The sequence below is a fragment of the Eleutherodactylus coqui genome, chromosome 4 (genome assembly GCF_035609145.1).
Source record: "Eleutherodactylus coqui strain aEleCoq1 chromosome 4, aEleCoq1.hap1, whole genome shotgun sequence".
NCBI classification, from domain to species: domain Eukaryota; kingdom Metazoa; phylum Chordata; class Amphibia; order Anura; family Eleutherodactylidae; genus Eleutherodactylus; species Eleutherodactylus coqui.
The window spans coordinates 26,570,454-26,591,977 of record NC_089840.1 but is presented as its reverse complement, the minus strand read 5'-3'; the positions used below and the strand labels follow the sequence as shown (position 1 = coordinate 26,591,977).

Sequence of the window (21,524 nt, the reverse complement as noted above, 5' to 3'; positions counted from 1 at the left end):
GATGGAAACGTTCAAAGGAAAAAAAAATAAAACATTAGGAAGTATTAATAGAGTTTTCCCATCTTAAACTAAAAGACTGATCTCACACACGAGTCATATTCCACTATTTCAAAAGGAACTCCTTAAAGGGGATGTGTCAGGTTTTTATGTTTAGTGGATTTTTAAAGAATTTTTGGTGGGGTTTTTTTCCTGAATTTTCACAACTTTTGTTTTAAAAAAATTCATAAAATACTGCAGTTTTCCAATTGAGCACAAAGCCTAATAATATGTTAACACGTCCAAAGATTTTGGGGGGATTTTCATATCCACTTTTGAAAAGCCATAATTTTTGTACTTTTCCCATCAACATGGCGATATTAGGGCATGTTTTTTTGCATGATGAGTTGTAGTTTTGACACAATGGTTTGGGGTTCATATAATGTATTGAATAGCTTTCATTTTTTTGGAGAACAGGGAGAAAACCACAAAAATTCTGCTCTTTTTTTATTTTTAGATTTTACAGCAATTAATCATGCAGCATGAATATCATGATACGTTTTTGCAGGTTGGTATGATTACAATACCTAAATAATCTATATTTTTTGTTTTTTCCACTTTTGCACAATAAAAAACCCAGTAAGGCCCATGACCAGGCATTGGCTTTGCGATACCTGGTTCCCGAAGATCCCATGCATTACCTGATGGAGGGTGTGCTTCCTGAGGAACCTACAACCCAGTGCTGGGCTGATTCAGTAGACAAGGCCTGCCCACTCGACTCTACACCTGCACTAGTTTTCTGCCCCTGCGGACCTGCATCCAAGATAGAAAGTATCTGAAGCCCAGTAATCCTCAAAGGAAGACAATTCTGACTGCGGTTGCATCCCTAGCGCATCAGATTTTTTTTATGAAGAGCTCACAATCCCCCACTTCCATAGTGAAAGTCATAGTCACAGTAGGGGCAGCCCACTGTTTTAGGGGGGTTAACAGGCCTCATTGATAAATTCATAAGCAGTTTTACAAGAATATCAGCATGTAACTGGATTTTTTCCCCCCGAACCTCTCAGGGGGAGGGTTGTTCTAGGTATTATAAAACTTCCCCTAAATGCATCCCATACTATTAGGATGTTTCAGGTACTGCAGCATTCTCTTGAATCAACGAGGTTGAGTTGCAATAGCAGGCAAAAGTGGGGCTTTTTTTAAGAAAAAAAAAAGCTGATTCTTTTGTCTTGTCTTGCAATTTTACATTTTCTGATGTTTTTAAGACAATTTCTCCTGGAATTTTCATTAATTTTCATCCATATATTGCATACATTTGCATAAATATAAATAAACTTACAGAGGTTTTCCCTTAGATTCACATGTTAAGATGAGTTGCTGGCCTTCTTGTGGAAGAGGAGTGGATGGCAGAATCTTAACAGTAGGAGTATCTGCAAAGGAGAAAAGTACAGAAAACATTTAGCAACTTTGTAACAAAATATATATATTTTTATATATATATATATTTTTTTTTAGAAATTATTTGTTTACACAGACTCCAATGATGAAAATACAAAATAATAGTAATGGTGGTATCAAATTCATAGTTTAGTCTATTTTTGATGTACCTTTGTCACAGCCATGGCTGACGCTAAATGCATCATGTACAGTAACTTGACCCATTCTAAAGAAACATCACGCCATTCTGTCCTGGGTAGAACATAATGTAGGGCAGTGGCTCGAAAGATACATGTGGCTTGTGTCCCCTTGCTGTGGCTCGTTATGTGAGTTGCAGCTTAAGGGTGGATTCAGATGACCGTATATTGGCTCGGTTTTCACGCCGAGCCGATATACGGTGTCCTCATCTGCAGGAAGGGGGGGGGGGAGGATGGAAGAGCCAGGAGCAGGAACTGAGCTTCTGCCTCCTCTCCACCCCCTCTCCGCCCCTCTGCACTATTTGCAATGAAAGGAGGCGGGACGGGGGCGGGACTGAGTTCCGAGAATTAGCCCGGCCCTGGCCCACCTCTTCCCATTGCAAATAGTGCAGAGAGGCGGAAAGGAGGCAGAGAAGGGGCGGGAGCTCAGAGCACTGTTCCTGGCTCTTCCAGCCTCCTCCCCCTGCAGAGAGAGACGACGTATATCGGCTGGGCGTGAAAACCCAGCCTATATACGGTCGTATGAATCCAGCCTTAGACACATGTACTGGCATTGCATTATTATTACAGATATTTCCTAACCACCGCACAGCCCCAATACGGATGGAATAATCACACTGAAATATTACCTACTATAGGACCAGAGATTTCTCATTCTTTTATTTTCGATTTTTCATCCCCGCCTTTCGAAAGCCATCATTTTTTCAATTCACACAGACGTATGAGGGCTTGTTTTTTTGTGGCATGAGTTGTATTTTTTAATGGTACCATTTACAGTGCCAAATAATGTATTGGAGAAAACTTTAAAAAATATTTAAGAAGAAAGAAATGAAAAACATGCAATTGCGCTATTTTGGGGGGGGGGGGGGTTAGTTTTCATACTGTTAACAGTGCAGGAAAAATGACATATGAACTTAGTTCATATACAATTACGGAGATACCGATTTTCTATAGCTTTTTAATGTTTTCTATTGTTAAAAAGAAAAACATTAATTATATGTAAACGAAAATTTTTCTTAAATATAAATTGCTTTCCATCGATATATTCTCTTTTCATTGATTGGGCTGAGTACAGCGCCATTTTTTGCACAAGGATCTACCAAAAAAAAATGCTAACGTGAACTAAGTCTTAGCAAATGTGGTGACTTTGTAAGCTGCATGTTGAAGTGACTGTGACCTGATAATCACAAGAAATCCTTCAGGCTTGGATTTCTTGTAATTGACTGGTTGCAGTAACTTGAAAGATGCAATGTGACCACATTCATCTCCGATAGGTCATGGTGTCGCAGAGCGATAGTCAGATCTTTGTGCCATGAGATGTGACCCACCCAAAGTTTACATGTAGCCCTAGCCAAAAACTTCTCTTCTCCATTTTTAAGATACATAGGGTTCTAAAACATCACTCAAAGTTGACTGAGGCTCACAAAGAAGAAAAAGACCCTAATGTAGGGTCTAGTTTGATTTTCGCTATAGGACTCCCTTTCTTCTAAGCACAATATGCCATTTGCCCAACCATAAGGCAGGAACATTGTTTGCCTACTCCTTCATAAGCATTAAATTCATAAAGATGGAACTGAGTACTCCTATACTATCCTGCCAAAAGTAATCAGAGACCTGAGCAAGAACAAAAGTAGTGTTTATTTCTATAGGTCAATGTTTCGAGGGGCTCCTTCAATCCTGATGACATTGGATACTCTCCATTGCACACTTTCTTCCAATGTCCGCAAATTTTAGGGGTGTCGGAGAAGTTTAGATTCAAACCAAACTTTTTGCTGAATTTTGGAGAACCGGACGAAATGATTAGAGATGAGCGAACGTACTCGTTTAGGGCGATTTTGCACTCGAGTACCGCTTTTTTCGAGTAACTGACTACTCGGGCGAAAAGATTCGGGGGGCACCGGGGGTGAGCGGGGGGTTGCAGAGGGGGGGGGGGAGAGGGAGAGAGCTCCCGTCTGTTCCCCACTGCTACCCCCGCTCCACCATGCCGCCCCCCGCCCCCTCCTAAATCTTTTTCGTCCGAGTAGTCAGTTACTCGAAAAAAGCGGTGCTCGATTGTGAAATCGCCCTAAACGAGTACGCTCGCTCATCTCTAGAAATGATCTTTTCAAAAAGTTGCCCGATCTATGGTCCACGACACACATCCAGCCAGAGCTCTTCTGCGTCTCACCATCTCAGCTCTACGACATCTGTAAATCTCAGTATTTTAGTTATATACTAATAATATTCAATTTACAATTTCTTGCTATTCTGAGCACGGAACTAAAATGCATGTGAGTTATTACAATCTGTAGTTTCCTACCTAATAAGGATAGATTAGATCTAAGTGCCGCTGTACTACATAAAGGAAAACACAAATTATTGGAGCTTCACTCTGTTTTTTTTCCTCTAAATAAAAAATTCCGCCTGCTATAATGTTATTCAGCTGATTTGTGTACTTGGAGTTCTGGAGACGGCGATGGACAGCGCACTGTTCCAAAACACTTATCACTACTTACTTGGAGAATATATTAAATTTCTTCCTCTAAAACAGTTTGAATGTTTCCTGCTGAGTCTATATTTTTCATGCACTAACAAGGGTAAGTGGATCCAGGTGGTAAGCTATGAAGTGGAGCCCCCCCCGCATCACTTAATCAAGCTTGCCGGAACTGAACTCTACGCTAGTAAAATAGCAAGAAAAGTATTTCTTTGCTATACAAGTGACCCCTTTGGCAGAAATTTAAACAAGTATATGTACACTGAAGGGCCATTTTTATTAGAGACCCCATCTAGTAACATGTTGGACCTCTTTTGCCCTGCAGCAGAACTGCAGCAATTCACTGTGCTGCCCACGGGTATCAGGGAACTTACGGTGCCCAAGGAAACGTTCCTCATTCCATTACTCCACCTCCACCGGCCTGGCAGGAAAGGGTCATTGATTCATGATGCGTGTGCCAAATTCTTACCCTTTCATCAAAAATCTAGGTTTATCCAACCAGGCAATGCTTTTTCACTACTCAGTGACACCATTTTTGTGCTTTTTTTTGCCTATTAGAGTATCGTTTTTCTGTTTCTCTTAAGGCTGGTTTAGACATAATGATTATTTCTCAAAATTTTGCTTAAAAGTCATCGTTAAAGCGATAATTGTTGGGTCTATCTTGAGCCCGTCATTCAGTTTTCCTTAACGATTCGCTCATTGTAGTGTCTTTCAGTCGGCTAAAAATCTATCGTTCGGCCGTTTGCTTTTTGTTTGGTTAAAATGATATCGTTCAGCGATTTTAGGGGAGTTTCTAAGGCACAAAGGCTCTGGAACTGGTTGTTTGTTGTCATACCTAATTTGTGCTTAAGAATGATGAGCTGTACGTTTTAACTAGTTATTTGGAGCAGCAGCGTTGTATTCAGCTCTTGACTGTGCAGCACCTGTTCATCAGAGCGATTCCTGACATCCTCCTCTGACCCCTTTCAGTGAAGAGTTGTTTCCGTCAACAGGATTCTCTTTTGCTGGATGCTTTACCTTGATCACACCATTCTTGGTATACTCTCTATACTACTGCATGAGAAAAGCCCACAATGTTGGCAGTGAAATTCTATCACTAATCACCAGGCCAAATTTGAATTCGCTCAGATCGTTGGATTTACCCATTCTAGTGTAGATTCACACTGAAACTGGTCCAAGAAAAACTAGATTTTATGTTCAATCAGAGATCACGGGTCTAATTCCCATACAGGGAAGCTTCACTTTTGAAAGGCTGATGTCTCCAATAAAGTCGCCATTCAGTTATACATATGGTATTATATACTGTATGTATAATAGGTGGATGAATGGATAGATATACTCTTCCATATCATATTACTAAATACTGTCTATTTTAGAGAAATATAGACTGCAATGCCTCCAAGGTTTCCAAGAACTGTTCTTCACTGTGAAAATGTTTCAATGAGGTAGTGCATTGTAACTTTCGACCAACCACAAGGGAATGAAGGTGATGGCCAAAATTGTAATTAGACCTTCAACCGGGTTTACTATCCAAATACCAAGGACCACAAAGAGGTATAGGTGGGGGGGGGGGGGGGGGGGTTGAGAACATAATTCTTCTACTATATAAGGCACTCATCAGGCCTCACATGGAATACTGTGTACAGTTCTGGACATGGTGCTCAGGAAGGATGTTACAGTGCTTGAGGGGAAGAAGCGCAGCTAAATTAATAAATGGAATGGTAGGACAGGAATAAACAGAAAGGCTATCAAAATTGGGATTATTTACCCTGGAAGAAAGAGGCTTAAGGGGCGACCAAATAACTATGTATAAATACATTAGGGGACAATACAAGGATCTCTCCCATGATCTGTTTATACCCAGGACTGTGACAGTAATAAGAGGGCATCCTCTACGTCTAGAGGAAAGAAGGTTTTATCACCAACACAGTAGGGGTTCTTTACTGTAAGAGCTGTAAGACTGTGGAACTCTCTGCCTGAGGACGTGGTGATGGCAAAATCCATAGAGGAGTTTAAGAGCGGAATAGATGCCTTTCCTGAGTGCTATGATATTACAGAATATAAACATTAAATAACCAGCTGGGTTGTTGATCCGGGTCTTGGAGTCAGGTAGGAATTTTCAAACGTTGATCCAGGAATTATTCTGACTCTCTTTATGGAGTCGGGAAGGAATTTTTTTTCTCCCAAAAGGGCTAATTGGCTTCTGCCCCATTGGGCATTTTTTTTGCCTTCCTCTGGATCAACAATCGGGGAGTGGAAACAGGCTGAACTAGATGGACGTTGTCTCCCTTCAGCCTAACATACTATGTTACTATGTATATCTCATTAGTCTCCCTAACCAGAAACTAACAGTAATCCCCCATCATCAAAGGGCTGCAGTGTCCTTGATAATGATGCTGCATACTAAGGATATCTTGGTGAAAGCGTTCACCCTGCTCATCACTGAAGGCACCTATATTTTCTAGGAAGAAATCAACGTGTGAATGGAAAATTGCATTTTAAAGACATTCTACACCCCATGTTCTTCTAGCTGGCCAATAGATCACTCACTATGAATATATAGTTATTGTCTTTTCTGTTGCCCAAAAAGCCATGCACACTCGCTTTGAAAAATGAACCAAGCGGCTAATTCGAGAATTGTGAGTTTAGTATCGAAGGTTGGGTCTTTCAGTAATTTTCTGATCTGTGGTTCAATAAATATGCCCTCTTTTAGCTTTCCATTGATCAATCTGGGAAACATTTTTTTTAATGATTCAATGCCTGACCTTCTTTATCAAGAGCTTTTACAAAGTTCTTCATCAGGCCCAAACTTTATATGAAGCAGAGGCAAATGGAGTATTCTTCACATTTTCTTTTCCAGGTATATATGATTTCCTCACAGGCCATTCTCTGACTTACTAGTGGTTATTGGTGTCTCGGCTGTCCCATAAGCATAAAAACAGCAGTATTTTGTGAACCCACCCTGTAAACCTGTAAGTTGTGCCACAACTTTGAAATCACAGCATATCTGTCCCTCATGATCGTTATATTTGATTCTCTCTAGTATCAAAGCCATGCTTTCATATGTTTCTCTCATATTCACCGCATAGACTAAAGGCTGCATTTTACTAGACTGTCCTGCAATATTTGGGAGGCAAAAATAACAATCTGCATGATTAGCTGGCTCACACCAAACCATTAGAACAGCAAACGGTGTGGCTTGGTGCTTTCCCTTAATCCATTCAGTTAGAGTAGTTATGCAGGTTATGCATGCAATATGAGGTGCAAAGTTCCCAGAGATCACAATCAAAATACAGTTTATAAACATTCTTATCTAAATCACTTATTGGCTTTCTTTGGGTTTTTGGAGTGAATTTTCCACATAACAAAAAATGTCAGGTTTACAGAACAACGACGTTTATCGGTTACCATAGTACCAACTATAAGGCCTTATGAACACGGCCATAACGGGCTCCGCAAGCGGAATACTGCAGCGGAGTCCATCACGGCGCCCCCCGCCGAAGACCCCAGACTTACCTCCGGATCAGCCGCGCAAAGTCCCACATGACGCCCCGGCAGTGTCATATGACACGCCAGCGGTGTCACATGACCCGTCGGCAGCGTCATATGATGCGGCCACAGGGGAGCGCGGCGCCTATTCACGCTATACTTTCGCTGTGCTACAGTGGAAATATAGCGTGACGGGCGGCTTCCATTGACTACAATAGAACCTAATAGCTGTAGTGAAACACCCCGGATTTCCTCCGCCTAAAACGCGTCGGAAATCCGGTTGTGTGCATTAGGCCTAACTCTTATGTGTCAGAATGTTTCTATAGCTCACACAGGAAACATAAACAACACAGATAAACACAAATGAAGTAACGGAAACTCAAAAAATCCTGATACATTGAGGTAACAATGAAGAGCAGCGCTTCTTGCAGGTTACAGCAGGTTCTAAACAGCAGGCTGGCGGGGGGCGGGGAGAGCGAGGAGGAACGGAGGGAAGATCCCTCTCTTCCCCCCCCCGCTCCCCGCCGCAACTCACCTGTCACCGGCGCCGGCCCCCGAAACTTTAGAGACGAGTGGGGAGATACTCGGCTAAGGCACTACTCGCTCGAGTAATGTGCCTTAGCGAGTATACTCGCTCATCTCTAGCCAGGACCCTTCCCACACAACTACATTGTTCTGCCATCTAGCAACCATTTTTACAACTTTGTCCACTGTGTATTACATCCAAATAAAGATTTTACTTCAGTCACTTGAGTTGATTTATTATATGTAATTTACCAGAGAAGGAGAGCATAAACACAACCAAGTTTTAATTTTTTTTAAAAACATCAAAAATATATGAAAACCTTACATGATACATCATTTCCAAAGACAAATTCAAATTCTACACCCAAAAATCCCTAGGGATTGATGTATCACACACCAGAAACAAAATGCTGTTGACTAGTGTTATGCACCCCCTGAGAGGGTTTGTTAAAAAGAGTTGTGAGACCCTCAATTGTGGCTCCCAGTCTAGTGGATGCAACAGGCCAATGGGAGCCATATCGCATGAAAGGGTAAGAGATGCACCCTGTTCTTGGGTATAGTGGGTGAGGCTTTGAGTGCTAAGCCTTACAGTTAGAAAGCACCATTGCTAATGTTTATGGTGGATTTACATGAGCCTGTTTATGTGCGTACATAGGTGCGCACAAAACCATGCACCTATTAGGACCATTGGTTTCCTATGGTGTGTTCACATGTCCGTGTTTTACAGGCATGCAAACGCACGTACCTGCAAAACATAGGACGTGCGTGCACCATAGGTCTGTGGTGCGCGTCAATATTCCCCAGTGGTGAGTCCCCTTGTCACTGAAAAAAGTGTGTCCCCTGTCACACTGATCAGTGCCAAAGAGACTCTCCGTGGGGAGTAAAGAATCCCCTGCCACAGCTGTCATAGCTGTGACAGCTGTGACACCTGTGGCAGAGGATCACGATGTTCTCCCATTGCTTTCAATGGGACCGGCGCTTTGGCAATCCCATTGAAAGCAATGGGCTACTGGCAAGCCCTGCAGGGATTTTTGGGGGAAGGGCTTTAAAATAAGCCCTTCCCTGAAAATCATCCCTAGAATGTGTTAAAAATAACAAAAAATTATACTCAGCTTTCCTCAGCTGCCAGGGTTCAGGCGTGTTTAGCCTGTCTTCTCCCTGCACTGCTCTGAAGCACTTTCAGCAGGCGGGAGTTTAAAATCCCCGCCTGCTGAAAGGGCTGTATCTGATTGGCTGAGTGCTCAGCCAATCACATGCAGCTCTCAGCCATTCATTGAATAATAGCTGAGTGCTGATTGTGATTGGTCACAGCACTCAGCCAATCAGAGGCAGCACCTGGCCATTAATTGAATTAAATGGGCACGGATCTGCATTCACGTGTGTTTGTGCATGTGCATGGGTGCGCGGTTTTGTGTGCCCCTATGTACGGCACACGCACACGCTCATGTGAATGCACACTCAGTAAGAGGCCAGATGTCCAGGACTTTTTTTTGTGCACTGTGACAAATAGTCACTATAAAGAAGCAATTAAGCTGCCTGCAGCCAGATTGAAAAGAATCCCTGGTTGGACTGAATTCCTGTGTATCTGCCAACCATCTTACATAGAAATATAGCAATCCTGAGAAGTGACTAATCCTACAGATGTCACATATTATGGAGATATTCTTCCTTTGAAGCTTCCCTCTACCAGTTGTGGGTCCATACAGACTCCACTGACCTGGCTCTGCAATGTGGATGAGACAGTACTCTAAGTGGAAAAATGGTGGCAGGATGTTATGAGAGGCCATTGTCGAGAATGAAAATGGCCCCTTATGGATCCAGTCAAGGCATATACACCAATATCATAAATGCATTTCATACCACAGAAACAGTTTTTTCTTTTTATGTCTTAATTAAGACTTAACAATAGAGATCATTGCCGCGGCATAATTGTAAGTGTCACAACTGTAAATGTAGATGTTCTGTCTCCGTGTTTGTATATGAATGCACTTCTTCATAGAAACTGCTCATACTGCAGTGACGCTTCCATTGAAAGTCGTAATTGAAGAACATTTACAGCCATCTTGGAGTGATACTGCAGGGTTATAAAGCTCTACATACAGCATTCAGAATGATAATGCCTCCTTAATTGTTTAGTCACTAGAAAGAATCAGAGCAGATAGTCCCGGAAGGCAAAATCTTTATTTTTTTTCCCGTCATTTGCATGAATAATCAAGTGAATTATTTTAAGCAGTTTATATTCTCCATAGCATTCAATAACTAAAGAGGAACTCATCAGAAATATTAGAGATAAGTTTAAAAGCACTACAAATTTTCTAAGTCCCACTTCACATCTGCGCTAGGATGGCAGGTAATTTCCGTTGTTCGGCTAAGCCCAAGGAACATGTTGGTGTCATGGTGGCCTTGGCAGAGGTCTCCAGGTGTATGTGGGTCTAGTGTGATGTTGTGGTGTCAGCACCAAACACATGGTAGGCATACATGTTGTCATTTGGTGCCGGACAACAAAGCGATAACATCCCTTCTGTGTTACTCTGATAGGCTAATTAGGTAGAATGACAGCCCAGCTAGCCTACCAGTGTCTGTTAAGTGCTGCTTATTCCAGCTCCTCCTGTCAGAGGACACTGGTTATTTTGGTGTATTCCTGGTTAAGCATAGTGTTTTATGGGGTTTGCCAGTTTTAGATGTGGTCAGAGTATTGTTGTAACCTTTATTGGTTGGTTTGTATTCCCTTCTCATAGTACTTCCCCCTTCTTTTTGTGCTGTTGTCAAGTGTGTTTTGAGTTCTGTTAGGTCTGCCCTGTCCAGTGTATTCCTGGAGTTGTTCTTCACTTCCATTTCTTATCTAGGGACATGTAAGGGTGTAACCAGGTTCCTGTTGCAGGGTCATTATTTTCAGGTTGGGTGCTCCACATTTAAGCAGGTTCGGCCACTGTAAGATCAAGGTTAGACCCCTGCCCTTCCTTATCTGTTTACTACAGCTCTCTGCTTCATTTCCGTTTATGATGTGCCACATGTCCTTTAGCCCTTCCCCATCCTTTGTGAGAATTCAATTATGTCGGGTCAAATATGGCAATTGGTACCACCAGATTCAACACATGCCAGAGCTGAAAAGCACCTAATGGACCTGACATTTCATCTGGAATCAGTGCCAAGCCTCTGAATGGTAAAAAAGCAAGATGCCCAAAGGGCAAACCAAACCAATTAGGTTTCCTCCGAAATATATCGGCTAACAAAATATGACTTATATTAACCTTTCAAACACCATATAAGAAAAATATTAAAAACCCACAGAGTCCCCTTATTGTCATATGCACTGCTATGTAGGTCATGAAAATAGACATACGCATGTTACTGCAAATAAGGGTTGGTAGCAGAGGGCACTGAATCAAAATTAAGCCCCCCCCCCCCCCCCCCCCCCAGGTGTTTCACCACAGGTGTGGCTTCATCAGAGATTTTGGCTCAGAAAAAGGAACCTCAATGGAACCTCCACTGCAAATGTGAATGTGCCCTTACTTAATAATATACACCAATCAGCCACCAATTTAAAACCACTGAGAGGCAAAATGAGTAACAATTATTTTCCCATTACAAATTTATCAGGATTCATCTTGACTTTTATGTTCTAATGACTTCTCTGTCACAGTTTGTTTACAGTTTTGATTGCTTTTCAATGAGTTTTGTTGTGTTAAGATAAGAGAACAAAAGTTTTCTAATGGCCTAAGATAAGATTACTTGTTGCAGAAAGTTATCACACTTAGGCCTCTTTCATATGAGTGGTTTATTGCGGCTATTTTGTCATTCAAGTGAATGGAGGCAGAGTGTCCCGCCTATTGCCATTTACATGAAACAGAAGTCACTCAAACTTCTGTTTACACGGAAGGATAGTTATAGTTTTTTATTCGCACTTGTTCTGTGGTCACACAATTGTAAAATTCATACATATAGTGCAGTCCCATTAAAAGCATTGGGAGAGGATCGCTATCCCCTGCTGCGGCTGTGACAGCTGCAGCAGGTCATTCCTTAGTTGTCACATCCACAGGCTTTACCTTGTTGTCAATGGGACGGGCGGCAGCTGCACGGACCCATTTGAAACATAGGGAGAAAATCGCGCTCCTCTGCCACAGCCGTGACAGCTGTAGCAGAGGATTCCTTCATCCCCATGGGGAGTCCCCTCATCACTGAGGTGACTCCCCGTAGGGATGAAGGAATCCCCTGCCACTAGAGATGAGCGAGCATACTCGTCCGAGCTTGATGCTCGTTCGAGTATTAGGGTGCTCGAGATGCTCGTTACTCGAGACGAGCACCACGCGGTACTCGTCTCGATTAAACGAGCACTGACCATTGAATTCAATGGAGCCGGCAATACAGCCGGCTCTATTGAAAGCAATGGGCTGCCGGCGTACGCGGGATGAATTGTCGGGAAGGGGTTAAATATATAAGCCCTTTCCTGCAATTCATCCAGAAATGTGTAAAAATAAAAAATATATATATACTTACCTGGTCCCGGCAGACGGAGTTTAGCGCGGCAGGCTGCAGTTCTCCTGAACTGCTCTAAACAGCTGTGAGTAGTATTCAGCAGCCGGGGATTTAAAATCCCCGCCTGCTGAATGAGATGCCTCTGGTCACAGCCTGACCAATCAGAGGCATCCCTCACTCACACCCATTCATGAATTCAGCAGGCTGCGCTGAGCCAATCAGAGGCAGCCCTCACTCACCCATTCATGAATTCATGAATGGGTGTGAGTGAGGGATGCCTCTGATTGGTCAGGCTGTGACCAATCAGAGGCATCTCATTCAGCAGGCGGGGATTTTAAATCCCCGGCTGCTGAATACTACTCACAGCTGTTCAGAGCAGTTCAGGAGAACTGCAGCCTGCCGCGCTGAACTCCGTCTGCCGGGACCAGGTAAGTATATATATATTTTTTATTTTTACACATTTCTGGATGAATTGCAGGGAAGGGCTTATATATTTAACCCCTTCCCGACAATTCATCCCACGATCGCCGGCAGCCCATTGCTTTCAATGGAGTCGGCTGTATTGCCGGCTCCTTTGAATTCAATGGGCTAACATCGTTCTGCCGGGACCAGGTAAGTATATATATATTTTTTTATTTTTACACATTTCTGGATGAATTGTAGGGAAGGGCTTATATATTTAAGCCCTTCCCGACAATTCATCCCGCGTACGCCGGCAACCCATTGCTTTCAATAGAGCCATTGCCGGCTCCATTGAATTCAATGGGCTAACATCGTTCTTCTCTTCCACAGCTGTTACAGCTGTGGCAGAGGAGAACGATCTTTACGCTGACAGTGTGTGTGGGGGGGGGGGGTCTCACTCTTGCCGCTATTGTGGCTTAATAGTGGGACCTGGGAACTTGAGATGCAGCCCAAAATGTAGCTCCTCGCCTGCCCTATTCGTTTCCATCACTTTCTTGTGTTTTGCAGATTTTCACAAATGAAAACCTTAGCGAGCATCGGCGATATACAAAAATGCTCGAGTCACCCATTGACTTCAATGGGGTTCGTTACTCGAAACGAACTCTCGAGCATCACTGAAAGTTCGACTCGACTAACGAGCACCCGAGCATTTTTGTGCTCGCTCATCTCTACCTGCCACAGCTGTCACAGCTGTGGCAGAGGAGCCTGATGCTATCCCATTACTTGCAATGGGATGCAGGGAACCCCTGCAGGGATTTTCAGGGGAGCGTGAAATATAAGCCCTACCCCAAAAAAAAAAAAAATGCTGCCAAAAAAAAAAAAATAATGCATCACCTAGAAGCGTTATCGGGGCTCCACTGCATCTTCTCCCCGGGTCCCCGACACTGTTCTTCATCATTTTCTTATTCTATTATTTTTTTCCAGCAGCTAGGGCTTATTTAAGGGCTTTGACAGTAGGATTTCCTATTGTCAAAGTTCCATCAATTCGCTTTGATTACGTGAATCGAAAAACACTGTCCTATTTTTTTGCAGGCACAAATTTAAAACCCTTGCAAAAAAACGGACATGTGACCGCTTTCATTGGAAAGCATTGGTTCTAATAGAGCCGTTTTTTTTTCCCCGCACCTATACATGCGGGTAAAAAACGCTTGTCTGACTGTGAGCCGAGCCTACAGGTCCCTTTTATTTTAAACGATGCAGTCAAGCACAATTCAGCTATAAAAACATGATAAAATTAAATTTTTTAATTCCAATATGGCCTTTTGCTAGAACATCTTAAGGCAAATCTTCACGAAAACCTTTAAGTAAATAACTGTAAATATACTTTAATTTAGTTAGTTAATTAATACAAGTCGAAAATATCGGTAGAGAGAAAAAGTGGCTTCTTCAACATTAAAGCTGAAAGCGAAGGGAAATTAAACAAGAAGCTAAACATAAATTAAATTGTAATTATCCATGTTTGTCTTTAAATAAATGCATTTTTTTACAACTTGTTTTTGACAGAAAAGCAAGAAAGTATGAAAAGGATTTAGGCGGCTCCCGCTAAAACTGTTTGTTTTGCATCTTATTGAATGTGCTTCATTTTTTTAAATGACTGATCGTGAAAATATGTTGCTCAGTTTTCTCATCAAGTATTTGCTGAAAATGACACATAATCCAGATGTTCAGGCTGTCACTTGATCAGCCATATGTCCTTTTACGGTGCCTACTGCAAATACTGCTTTTTATTTCTCTCAGTTAGAATTTAGATGGAGATTACATGGAAAAAAAAAACGCTCCGCGACGAGAAAATATGAAAAATTTACAAAGTACAGAACTTCGAACGGTCAACGTTTTTAAGATCCGTCAACTCATTTTGATCAATACGAAGACTTAAAGCAGAAAATATCTAATTGGTTGTGTCGCACGGTCACAAGCTTTACAATCACACGCAAAAAAACTGATTCATGCCTAAAAAACGTAATATTTTTTTTTAATTTGGTGTGTTTAGTCTAAAAAGATTATGATCTACTGTTGAACACGTAAGGGTGCATTTTTTGCTGGTGTTGTGCAAGAATTCTGGTGTCTCTTTTGGCACAAAGCAATATAACCAAATTTTCTATTGATTTGTGCCAACCCTCCCCCCTCCCCCCGCCCTGACATTACACTTCTTTCCCCACCTTTTAAAAGTATCTAACTTAGTAACATAGTAACACAGTAAAATTAGGCTGAAGGGAGACAATGTCCATCTAGTTCAGCTGGTTCCACCCCCCGTTGTTGATCCAGAGGAAGACAAAAAAAAACCAATGAGGCAGAAGCCAATTTAGCCCTTCTCTGAATCAACATTTTGAAAGTTCCTTCCTGACTCCAAGACACGAATCAACAACCTCGCTGGTTATTTAATGTCTATATGCTGTAATATCATAGCGCTCTAGAAAGATGTCTAGTCCCCTCTTAAACTCCTCTATGGATTTTGCCATCACCACGTCCTCAGGCAGAGAGTTCCACAGTCTCACTGCTCTTACACGTAGCGGATACCCTCTTCTTATGGTCACAGTCCTAGGTATAAACAGATCATGGGAGAGATCCTTCTATTGTCCCCCAATGTATTTATGCATAGTTATTTGGTCACCCCTTAACCGTCTTTTTTTCGGGGTGAATAATCCCAATTTTGATGCCTCTCCGGGTATTCTAGTCCTCTCATTCCATTTATTAATTTAGTTGCCCTTCTTTGGACCCCCTGAAGCACTGCAACACCTTTCCTGAGCACCGGTGACCAGAACTGTACACAGTATTCGATGTGAGGCCTGACAAGTGCCTTATATGGTGGGAGGATAATGTTCTCATCCATCGTCCCTCTTTTAATGCACCCCAAGACTTTATTTGCTTGGAAATGGTTAGAGTTTAAATGAAGCAAGGGTTTTTGTTTAAAACAGATTTAAAGGGCTGTCCACTCCATAAAAATAAGTGGCTGTTCACATTAGGATTTTCATATACAGTATGTTTATCATATACGTTACTTATGCCATCTCAAAGGAGTTGTACCAGAATAGACCTTTGTCACCTATCCATAGTATAGAACAGTGATTCCCAAACAGGGTGCCGTGGCTCTCTGGCTGGAAATCACGTCGGTACTGTTGTACGTTGATGCAGTTGCGTAGCCAAGTGGGTGCGAGAAGGGCGTCCAGCCCCGGGTGCTATCAGTGAGAGGGGTGACAGCTCAGCTGTGGTTCTGCCGCGCAACAACTTGGAAGCAGTGGATGGAGGAGCTACTGCTGGAGTCTGCATTATAATTTTTTTTTTACTTTTATTACCTTTTATTTTTTTCTAATTAGTAATAAAACTTTTTTTTTTAACTCATCAAGCCTTAAGTCAGTCAGCAATGGCAGATAGCTCTATAGCTCTGTTCCCACGGCAGTGGTCAGGCTTATTAAAGGCAAAGTACCCATTCTTCTTCAATGTTAACACTGTATGCAATACAAAGTCTGGCCATTGCATTGTGAAAGAAGCTTTACGCCTCCTGCAAAATTCAGTTCAGCGCATGAGCACCACAGCAAATAGTTGATCAGAGGGTGTCCCAGCTGGCAGACCCTCGCAGATCTACAATTGATGTCCTGTATTAAGTTTAGGTCATCGATAGTTTACAACAGGACAAGCCTTTTATTGAATTCTAAAAATGGCCAAATGCTGCCTGTGATTGGCTGAGTGCTGTGACCAATCACAGGCAGCACTCAGCTATCATTCAATGAATGTCTGAGAGCTGCCTGTAATTGGCTGAGCACACAGCCAATCAGATACAGCTCTTTCAGCAGGCGGGGTTTTTAAATCCTCACTTGCTGAAAAAGCTTCAGCGCAATGCAGGGAGAAGACAGGCTGGACGTGCCTGGGCCCCGACAGCTGAGGAGAGTATAATTTCTTTTTATTTTTAAAACAATCTAGGTATGATTTTCAGGGAAGGGCTTATATTTAAAGCCCTTCCCTGAAAATCCCTGCAGGGCTTACCAGCAGCCCATTGCTTTCAATGGGACTGCAGAAGTGCCGGTCCCACTGAAAGCAATGGGAGAACATCACCCCGCAAGGAGTCCTCTTGGCACTGATCACTGTCAGTGCTGTCACAGTGTTCAGTGACAAGGGGTTTCCCTAAGGGGTATATTGACGCGCACTACGGACCTATGGTGCACGCATGTCCTATGTTTTGCATGTACGTGTGTTTGCACGCCTGTAAAACACGGACATGTGAACCATCCATAGGGAACCAATGGTTCTAATAGGAGCGTGTTTTTGTGCGCACAACTGTACGCACATAAACACGCTTGTGTGAATGCCCCCTTAAGCATTTCTGCAATACAAGCAAGGATCTTTGCAATATACAGTTAAAATATAAGGTAACTCTTGATAAACAGGTTAAAAAAAATTGAGGTTTTTCGTTTTTAAGTCTCATATTATTTATTCCCTTTGATTAAAAATCATTTTTGTGCAAATGAAGAAGCCTCCTACGCTAAATTGTATTTCATCATCTAATCTACAAGCTGGATGCATTTCACTACACAAGACTAAATGAGTAAATACTGTTTCTCACTCGAGGAGGACTGTGCATCACTTGGTAATTGGGCAATATTTTTAGAACTTTGGAAAAAAAAACATAAATTCAAATACATTTGTTCAGCCACATATAACAACCATGAATGCAAGTGGAAAACAATTTACATTAACATTAATGAGAAAGCTTAGAACAATAGTAGAATATTAAACAATGGCACAAGTCGCACTACTCATTTGTAGGCTTTACACTGAGTGAGCTTATACCTTTTCCAGCTGTACAGCATGTAAAACCGAGCAGCAAAATCGTCTTATCGTTAACATGAGGATGGATATGGTGGAAGTTATGTTTTAATGAAAAAATGTAATCAACCTTGTAACAAGGTCTGTGAAAGTTCTACTGATGGAAACTTCCTAGGAAAGCTAAATATTTATAAAAAATATATACTTATATGGAAATAAAGGAAAATGTGGCCATTGGGTCTTTCCATAAATCCCATAAACGTCAATGGAGTGGGTATTACACAATGTCTCTATTGATTTTGATGATGGGAAGTATCTACTGGTGGCTGTATCAAATTGGCGGGGCACATGGATGAGAGTTGCACAGGTTGGACCCATACCTTCTGTTTTAGGCTAGTGCTACATGTCAACTTTGGTCACATGAAATCACAATGTTACATCATGACATTGCATCTATTGATTGCCAATACAGTTACATTGTAGTCACCACCAAATGGCATCTCTAAAACAGTCATTCGACCACAAGTTGCACAAAGGTTTTGATCATATGATTTATCTGAACTTGATGTCGCACAACCAAAGTCGCCATGGCATATTCTGTAATATGCAAGAAAATGGGTAAGATGGGAAGAGCCCTATTAAATACAGTTTCCAGTGACAACAGTCCCGGTCATGCTTCTATACAGATATGAATATATGTCTGATGAAACTGCACCATCCTTGTTGATGGTCTAGTATTACACTGAAGTCAACTGAATTGGGCTGAGTTGCAATATCACATAAAGCCCATGAGCAAGAGGGGTGCTTTTCTTTAAAAAAAAAAAAAAAAGATATATTTTTAGACTGTCACGCAGTCCCTTTAAAGGGGTTGTGTCAACATGTACAACATCTTTTAGAATGCAGGACCTGGGGCAATCAGAGATGATCACTTTGGGTTCTGCTCCTGGCGCTCCTGGCACTCCTGGCAAAAAGTTGAACTTGCCGGGGAAGCCGTTGCTAGCAACATATTTTCCCTGCAGTGAACACTGCAGTAGAAATGTACTATTACAGGACAGCCACTCACATCAATTCTGCACATAACAGAAACCTGGTTTTCACCCTTTAACCCCTTTTGAGGGATCTGTTCTTAGCTGCAAAGACCTTCAGGCCATTACCCAAAGTGTAGTCTTAGTGTAGTGGCAGATGACATAAACAGTCCGGAGGCACTGTAATGCTATATCAGAGGGACAGGCAGAGATGTGGTTGATATCATAGACCAAAGTGAGGACAGTCAGAGTTATTGCATTAATGGAGGGGCAGGCATAAAGTCATGGCAGGTAACAATAAGATAATTCATGATCAAGGTACTAGCCAATCTTAAGACAGGAGAAGTTGGGAAAGCTGGGCGTACAAGAATGGGTCAAAATCAGGAGTCAATAAGAAAACAACAACATCTTTGCAGAACCTAATGGAATCTGTACTTTAGGCACCTAATGGAATCTATAGCTTACGATGGGGATGGGTACCTTAAATAGCGAGGGGACTGTCTAGATTGGCTACGGATAAAAAAGTTAGGTTTTTATGCTGGCCCTTTAAGAAAGTTTGTTAGAAAGAGTTAGGCATGCACACACACTCTATGGGTAGCACCGATAGTGGAGAAGATGGTGTGGTGTCTGTCGCACAGAGGATTCAGGAGTTACTACTGGCCACAACAGGCAGGAGAAGTAGATGAGAAGGATCGCTATTATGTCAAGAGGCCATAACAGAATCTCTCTGTTCCAACTAAAGACAAGGGTCCCGAGCAGTGAACTCTCTTAATGATGTTCATATGCCCTAATAGCGCATATGAACAGGCCATGCCATCTTGGCACACCCTGTTGAAATTCATTTTTATAACAGAAACATTAGTAGATTTTTTTTCCGCTTTTGCATTTTCAACGTGGCTTTTTCTATCCAACTTCCAGCATATTATAAGTGGCAATGAGACTGTTGGATCATTGCCTCAGTGTTGTGCCAGATATGATTAAGCCAAGGCCCTTGTACTAAAACAGATTTATTGGGTCCATGCCCTCATCACCCCAAGGGTTAAAATGTAAATCTAACTCTAAAACTTATAATTATACCAATATTAAGAAATAATTGATCCTTAAAAGGGTGTTTTATTAGGTAACTTGTGAAAAAAAAACTCCATCCATAGGGTATTAATACACAATTAACCTTTAGAAATCCAGTTCTATTATTTTCCAGCATGAGATTTTTGAAGGCAACGAAGCAGCATTTTAAATTGTTTTGCATTTAAATCATTAATTTCCTATCTCCATCCATCATTAACCTAATTGATCTCATTTAAACATGGAGATTGCAGCCTCCCGCTTTCATGTTTTAGAAGCATTGTTTCTTTTTCTCTCTTTCGCTTCTTACTTTTCGGTTACAAGCTGTTAGATTGTCATTGATCAAGAAAATTAAATACTTGAATTCAGTTTTAATAAATGCAGATAAATATGCTTAAATGGGACTTGTCATGACCCCATGTCACTGGGGCCGGCTGCATAGCTTTCCTTTGTTTATAAGTATTCCTATTCTCCCAGCTCTTCTTAAATTCAACACCTAGCACTGTGAATGTGTCAAAGGGGCGGTCCCAAACATAAGCAGAGAGGTCAGTAAAGGGAGGTTAGGACAGCCAATTTGTGACCTTCTGGGGTCAGGGGGACTCAAAAATAACAGCGGCACTTATTGGTTCTGGTGCGGGGCAGTTGGTGATGCTTGGAGTAGGCGTAGTATTTAACACTAGTGGAAATCTTTGAGCAAGCAATCAGTTGTAGGGCCTTCGCCGGCCTTGCTCTTTAGTTAAGCGAAGGAATCCATTCCATCTCAGTGCAATCAAACATTCAAATGTATTGGGATGTATGATCTTCCTGCTTTGTCTCTCCCAAGAATCAGAGTAAGAAGTTGTTCAAGTGGCTCCACGAACAGGCAGTACTTGTTCTACTCCGGAGAAACAGGTAACTGTAACCTACATTGTTTTCCAAGCGGACAGGAGAGATCACTGATCACAGCTTTTTAACCTTTTCCCTCCTTACTATGAAAAAAAGTAATTACTAATCTAGTATCACCACATTCATAAGGACCTGCGGGAAAAAGTTAGTACATTATTTAAACTGCGCAGTGCATGACATCACAAAAATAGCTAATCTTCTGTATCTCGCAAGTAAGTCATATGGGTAACCAAATGGTACCAATAAAAAATATAATTCAACCCACCAAAAACAAAAAAAAAAATCTAACAGAACTATTAACGGAAATAAACAATGTTAAGGGCCAACTAATGCGACAAAACAGAAAAAAAAAACATTTTTTTAGAAAAGTGTGAAAAAACAGCAAGATATTTTTAAAAAACTGCATAAATTTGATATTGACATGATTGTGCTGACCCATAGAATTTAACATTTTATTTATATAGTTTGGTGAACATTGTACACAATAAAAATATAAAAATTGCCAGAATTGTAGATTTTGATAGTCTTGCCTTTGAGAAAAATAAGAAAATACTGAATGGAAGGCGATCAAAGTGTGATATGTTCCCAAAATTTTTATTTTTCCAACTATTATAAAATATTAATATTCAAAATTTACACTTATTAAAAAATAATAATCCCAAAACACTCCTTTTGTGTTGTGTTTTCAACATGCCCAACTCCCCGCAGCAGTTGGGTATGCAATGCCATCAGTGTAGCATCCAGTAATCCTTC

General features: G+C 41.5%; 1 protein-coding gene across 2 annotated transcripts in view; it reads right to left on the bottom strand.

The window, feature by feature from the left end:
* CADM2 (cell adhesion molecule 2) overlaps window positions 1–21,524 on the bottom strand; it is a 256,503-nt gene that overhangs the window by 199,764 nt on the left and 35,215 nt on the right. For both annotated transcript variants that reach the window (XM_066599143.1, XM_066599145.1), the window contains exon 4: window positions 1,316–1,406. In XM_066599143.1, coding sequence (XP_066455240.1) covers window positions 1,316–1,406 — 91 coding nt within the window. The remainder of the gene's footprint in view (window positions 1–1,315; window positions 1,407–21,524) is intronic.